We start from the raw sequence: 6,972 nt of genomic DNA, 5'->3' as shown, positions 1-6,972 counted from the left end.
CTGTAAAGTTAACGTAAACTACTCTAATCTGTGCCATGTAGGTTTCGCATGGTCATCTCTAGCAGTCATTTTGCAAAATGAGAAAATGAAAGTAGGAGACGTTTGAGCAATTGATCATGATGGCAAAATCAGTTCAAGCCACAAAGCGTTTGACAACTCAAGCAGCATATGCTCGCTAGATGAGCGAACGCTATGTTGTGGATCGTATTGTCCTAGAAAAAAAACTAAATATATCACTAATCGGTACAAATGTAATCACCTGTGTGTGTACATATTACCGTGCTACTAAAACACCCGATTTCCCCCACTACAGTATAATTATAAGATCAAGCCTACACCTAGATCCGATCGAGTCGGAGAGCATGTATCGCATCACCAGAGCTTCAAGCTGAACTTGCAGTCCATGTTCCTGACCCGGACGCTGCCCTCGGTGGCGAGCCTGTCCAGCACGAGGTCGCACCGCACCCTGGGCGTGACCCTCGCCGTCGTGACGGGGCCGACCCTGACCCGCACGGGCACCTCGCCGCGGAACACGAGCGGCAGCTCCACGCCGCCGGCCCCGTTGACGTGCCGCATCGCCTCCACGACGCCCGTGCCCCGCAGCCGCGCCTCGCCCATGGCGACGCGCACCGTCGCCGCGCCGCCGCGGGGGCCCTGGTAGAACGCCGGGAGCGCGCCCTCGGAGAGGCGGTACCCGCGGAACCACACCGAGAGGCTGGACCCGTCCTCGTAGTGGATCCCGATGGCGCGGTTCGGGTTCTCGAACCGCACCGACGCGTCGAACCGGGCGCACGCCGTCAGGTCGTCGTCCATGCCGAAGGCCGTGACGGTGAGCGCGTCCACCGTGTACCGGGGCAGCTTCGGGTCCAGCGCCAGGTACAGCGCGGCGGCGACCGCCGCGACGAGGAGGAAGCAGCAGGCCAGCCGGCGGCAGCAGCAGCCGCAGCGCGTCCGCGTCGTCTTCTTATTCTTATTGTTGCGTGAGGGTTCGTTCGCCGCCGCGGTGGGTGGTGTCGCCGGCGCCGGCGGCGGGGAGCGACGGCCGGCCTCGAGGTCCACGCGCACCTCGTCCTTGTGGATCGGCTCCAGCCGTGCCATCATGGCTCGTTCTGCTGCCTTGTCGGACGACAAACAACTTTGCATGCAGCGTGGTAGCGGCACGTCCGGTTAGTACGGCAAACTTTGTATAGAGTAAGTAGTATATGTGGGCGAGCCGTGGATAAATCTCTACTATTTATATATACTAGATAGTTATGTTCGTGCGTTGCTACGGACAAAATTAGTATAAATATCGAATACATATTGGTGCTCGTGTGTTAATTTGTAGGGATCTAATCGAGGACGAAGAGGGTTGGTCCGACTCGCATACGGGATGAACTAAAACCCACCTGTCAATAACACAGGCGGACCAAATCAAATCTTGTTTGCTTTAGTAATATAGGTCCAGATATATATTTTTAAAACAAACTAGTTGAATGCCCGTGCGTTGCTACGGGTAATATTTTTTTCTCATAAGTTGATTGCATTTATAGCAAACAAGGATCGAAAAACACACACAATTTAACACCCAACACTCCAAACTATTTCAATTAATCTTCAATATGCTGTAAAACATTAAGTTAGTCAAATTAGTCTATGAGAAGTAAAACTATTTCCGATAAAAGCCTTCCAAATTTATCAGTGAAGCCGAACATAGGCCTGACAAAAATCATGCACATGGCAAACAAAGCGAATGACAAAAACAGAATGTACCAAAATGCACGAGGTCGAATTCTATCTTGTTTTGACCCCTCCCTTGACTTCATCTAGTTCCTCCCACTGCTTTCAATTACCTAAGACCAGTAGAAACAGAATAAAATTCTCGATTATTTCATCACTCATTTAGTTAAACATATTTATCTTGAGGCTGCTGTAATACAAAATTAATAAGGGATTCGGAATCCAATACCATTCCGGTAATCCTATACAAATTTATCTCGATTATTTCATCACTCATTAATAGGTAGTCAGGTACTCGACTTCCGGAGCATCACTTATCTTAAACTTAAGCCATGCAACTATTTTAAGAAACTGGAGCACAAACAAAAAATTTATCCAAAGGACTTCCATTCACCACTCTCTGAATTTAACTGTGCTGTTGAACAAAGCCGGTGGCAATAGCGCCTTCATTGCTCCACCTGCAGTACAGAAGTGTTCAACTTCAAAATTATTTGGAAACAAAATAATTGAAATACTTTGGAGTGAATGCAATTCAAAGAAATGACGCTTGTTGGTCATCCTAAGTTAGGTAAGCTTGCATGGCAAATTTCAGAAAGGAAATAGACTAATGCGACTGCTGAAATGCATCAGTTAAGTGGGTGCTGAAAAAATTATGTGTACATACTAAATTAATGACAACAATGGATATCTCATATGATAATTTACTATGTTTTTATTAACCTTAAAATTCATTAAGCCATACATCCATACATCAGCCATCCCATAAAGTGCTTATACCTTCAATGAATGGCTATAGATCTTCACAAATTATCTATATCGAGAAAAGGCCAAGCTGAAGTTAAACACCGAGAGAAGAATATTACAATTCTTGATTGAATGGTCTGGACATCTGATGCAGCTATCTCTAGAACACCAGATCATCAATTCTTATGGCGTGTCCATAAGTTACCAGACTGACCTATTGTCAAGACCACTTGAAATGATTTTTTTTCTTTTCAAAATACTGAAATAGTTTGCATGCTAGGACATTTCAACAAATTGGGGATATGCATGATGAGTATCTGTGGTCTGTGGATCCTAGACAAATGGCGATTATTTTTGTTTAGAGTAAAGCACATCCTATCTGTCCGAAAAAAGAAAGAGTATAGATGCAAACTTCACCAATAGAAACTATGTGAGTATGCAACAATAAATTTTAGCTGAAAGAATGAAATAAGCTAGAGGGAAATGCTGTTCTGATCTAGCAGGGAACTGTCTCATTGGCTAAGCTAGAGGGAAATGCTGTTCTGATCTAGCAGGGAACTGTCTCATTGGCCATTAGCAAAGGTCATGTTTCAAGTAGCATGCTTATCGGCTAGATCAGAGTATCAGACTATTATGGATTATGAAATTAACTCTTTATGGGATTAGAAGCTTGTTGCTACTTCTATATAAAGTTCAAAGAAACTGAGTAGAATACCTCTAGTGAGAACATTGCTAGTGACATGTACATTCAGCATAAAAAGAAGAGAACTTTAATAGACTTTAACAAACGAATATGGTCCTTAAAAGATTATGCAACAAAAGACTGAACAAGGGAGTATTTTGGACCAAGCAGACATGAGCAAAGCAAGTCTCTTGCCTGTAAATCAGTAAGCACATAGAAACATTATTTTATTCATAACCCCTTCACACATGATTCCAGTCTCCTCAGTTCTCACTCTGAACAGAAGATTTGAACTACTACCTACCTGCAGCAATTTGTCATCTAACTTGTAGCTTCTCAAAGTAGAGTCATCGGATCACCTGTGAAATGAGAGACGAAATTTCAGCAGTCTTATATTCTTATAAACAATCTGAATGGATCAAATTTCTGAATAGAACCTAGGATAGATATAAGATTGCATGATGTACGTCTATTCTCAACTGTTCAAACCAAAATGCATAGAAAACATAGCTCAAGCAATAGTAATGTGCTAAGCATTTCAGATTTCAGAATCTCCAACCTTCCCCAATCCCGGGTCTTTTACATCAATATATTGCAAAAGACACCTTGTTAGCTTTTTACATAGCTATGCTGGACACAGTCACCGCAATATATGCTAGCCATAACCAGACAGTACGACAAATTGATCATATACTCTAGCAAGATACAATGTTGATGTCGGATTCCTTTCAGTGATCACACATGTACACAGCCAAGATTGCATAGCAAGTTTACGTCACTTCTGCATTAACTGCACACGGCTTGCAGGCATTTCGTCTAGCAGGACCTTGAAGCAACGAACACCCAACCTTCCCCAATCTGGAGCTTTTACATCAACTCTATGCATAGGAACCAGAAATCGAATCTCTAAACTCACTCCCACACACAATGACTAAGGACTACGAATGAGGAAAAACGACTCACCGGCGCTCGTACCTCGTCCAGCGGAATGAGCCTCCACTCCGGCGGCGGCGGCGCTTGCCCACCGGCACCTGCGCGGTTGCATTGAAAAATATTGAACAACAAACAGTTATTAGTTACAAATATGACATGAAAACTTGAAAAACCAAGAAAGGGCATTTGCATAAGAAGAAATAACTGCAGCTGAATTAACAATTCATACAAGTTGATGTGGGTGTCATGGAAGATGCCTGAATGAAAATAGCAGCAGGAAGTGTTTAGTTGTGTACCCTGCTAGTTTGGCTTACTAAACTACAGTTCAGTCATGGATGATCGGTTACTAAATTACTCATACAAAAAAAAATATGGCTTTGCATCTTGAGAGAAATTCAATATGCTGTTCTGTTTTGATGTGGATATATTCCACGGAGATTATCATTATACTACTGATCATTCTGGCCTCATCCTTCTTTTGATATCTAGTTAAGGGTAACAGACATTCACTGTGCAATCCATAAAAGCAGAACAACATGTACTGTGAATCTCTGTTACAGTATGCAAGTAAGATGCTCAATTGTTAACTTGCAGATGCTCATTTTTTTTTAGTAATCAGGAAGTTCAATCGAGGAATCGGGAACTCACCTCAGGAGGCGCAGGGCGAGCGGCAAGGAGGCGTCCCGTGAGGCCGGGGAGCGAGCCGCGGCCGCGGCCCTTCGTTGCCCTGGAGAGTGCGGCCGTGGGTTGGACCGTCGTCGGCCGGCGCCGTCGAGCGCTCCGTGGGAGGGCGACGGCGGCAGCCGGGGGTGGGGGAGGAACGACGGCGCAGGAGTCCCGCGGGTCGCTGTAACACCCGGATACTCCGGCCATTGGCCCGGATACTCCAGGCGTGGAGTTTCTAATTCCCTTAATTTGATCATCTGGGTCCCACAAATATAATAAACACACACTCTCTCCCTCACAGCTCACTCTCCCTCACGTTCACTCTCTCTCTTTCACTCCCTCATGAACTCTCCCTCTCCCTCACAAGCTCTCCCCCTCCATGAGTCCCTAGGGTCCAAATCCCCATCTAAACTTGATTTCAAGGCTGAGGAAGCTTCGATCGGCGTGGATAACCTTACTCCCCACGAGCTCCTTCCAAGAGAACCTTGGATTTCAAGTTCTTTGAGCAAGAAAAGCTCATCCTAGGTATTCAACTTGTGCCGCCCCGATCTATGTTTCTAGGAGGTTTTAAGTGATTTCTTTTGGTCAATCAACTCTATATGCATCCCTCAACTTGGATCTAAAAGGGTTTTGATTTTGGTGGGATGGTTTTGCCACAAATCAAGATTTCAGTTTTTGGGGCGAAAATGCTGTCGGACCCGGAGACTCCGGGTATAAACCCGGATACTCCGGGTTTTGGAAAACTCCGGGCGAAACTCAGGGTATAAGCCCGGATACTCCGGGTTTGGGGGTCCGGATACTCCGGATTTTTGGGGAATGTTCGGGGCCTGGGAGTGCAATTTTTGTGTAAATTACTAGTAGTTGCATCTAGTCATTGGCTATTTTAAGATTGCAACCCAGGCATGCATTCTCATATCATTTGCATACGTGTAGACGCCGCCGCCGAGGGAGCCGTGTACGAGGTGATCGCCGAGCCACAGGAGCAGCAGGGGCAAGTTCAGCAGGAAGAGCGGCGTGAGCACCCGGCCCAAGGCCCAGCTGAGCCCAGTGTCGAGCAGCAGCCCGAAGGCAAGCCCCGGTGCACATCCTACTATTTCAAATTATGACACCTATATATGTCTTTAATAATTGTGCATTAGGTTTAGAAATTGTTTGAAACCTTAGTTGCATGATCCCTATGTTTTCCTGGGCCTTATACTAGTATGAATAGGTCGTTAGCACTGCTATGCTTAATAGGGCTCGATTGAGTCGAGTGATAATTCTGTCACTCGCGAGATATAGGATGTCTTTATATTACAGTATATGAATTATTATATTCAAGATGGAAGGTATGGGATGGGAGACCGGATGGGGGAAGGTGTAGCCCCATCTGTGTCGATTAAGGACCGTTCCATTGTCGGCTGTGCTGATCGGGGATTGAATTGTACCAGCCGCATGCCGGGAGTAGGAGGTATTCGAAACCGGTAAGCCGAGTACTGCTTTGCTTCAAAAGTACAGAAACCCGCAGCCAACTCCTGGGGCGAGTCGAGTAGTCGCGGAGAATTGTGGATGCATATGTTTACTTTTGGTGGTCTCGCGTTGAGCTCGGCTGACCATATGTCGTTGGGCTGATTCCTGTAGTTCGAGGCGGGGAGGGGAAAGGTTGGTACGTGGGGTCCGACGGGGCTTTTACGTGCCGTGTTGGTTAGGTCCACCTTGCAAGGTTAAATCGGATCGATTCGCCGTGTCTCGCGGTCATGAGAGCCTTGATCTCTTGGTCACATCGTAGTAAGGAAATGGAATATAATGAGATGAGATGCAATGAGGGCCGCTGTTATTTAGTTAATGTATTGCTCACCTTGATTGTTGTAGAATTGCAAAATCCTAGATTATTAGTGGATCTATCGATATAAATGGGAGATAAAATTTGGAAAGAAGGACTCACTTCTAGCGCTTTTCTGCAAAACCAACTACTAGCCAGAAAACCTTCCATGTCTAGATATGTGGGCTAAGTTATACCCACTGGTCGGGTAAGTCTTGCTGAGTATTAGTTGCTTAGGGCTTTGTTGGAAAAATGATCTCAGGACCCGCACACGTAGACTTCTGTCCGTGTTGCGCCAAGTTTGTTCGACTGGACGCGGATGGATGGAACGTCGAGGACCCAGGCGCGTAGCTTTGGAGTGTATGGGATTGCACACTCGTGGGCTGAGTGTGTAATTTTCATTTCCGTTCTTATGTGTTGTAGTGGG

At 45.7% G+C, this 6,972-nt stretch overlaps 1 protein-coding gene and 1 long non-coding RNA gene across 3 annotated transcripts; both read right to left on the bottom strand.

The window, feature by feature from the left end:
- Window positions 1–372: 372 nt before the first annotated feature.
- LOC120654495 (NDR1/HIN1-like protein 6) lies at window positions 373–1,101 on the bottom strand. Its single transcript, XM_039932044.1, has one exon. The coding sequence runs from the start codon at window positions 1,099–1,101 to the stop codon at window positions 373–375; it is 729 nt and encodes a 242-aa protein (XP_039787978.1).
- A 572-nt stretch (window positions 1,102–1,673) lies between these two features.
- On the bottom strand, window positions 1,674–4,921 carry LOC120702530. Of its 2 annotated transcripts, XR_005686446.1 has the most exons (4): window positions 4,109–4,921; window positions 3,450–3,504; window positions 1,949–2,177; window positions 1,674–1,832 (listed from the first exon to the last, which is right to left on the bottom strand). It is a non-coding gene; the product is annotated as an uncharacterized LOC120702530 (long non-coding RNA). The 2 variants fall into 2 exon arrangements; XR_005686445.1 differs by lacking the exon at window positions 1,674–1,832 and having other exon boundaries at window positions 1,845–2,177.
- Between the last annotated feature and the right edge of the window lie 2,051 nt (window positions 4,922–6,972).

This window comes from Panicum virgatum, chromosome 1K (assembly GCF_016808335.1).
Source record: "Panicum virgatum strain AP13 chromosome 1K, P.virgatum_v5, whole genome shotgun sequence".
NCBI classification, from domain to species: Eukaryota; Viridiplantae; Streptophyta; class Magnoliopsida; order Poales; family Poaceae; genus Panicum; species Panicum virgatum.
This window is presented reverse-complemented; position numbering and strand designations above follow the sequence as displayed.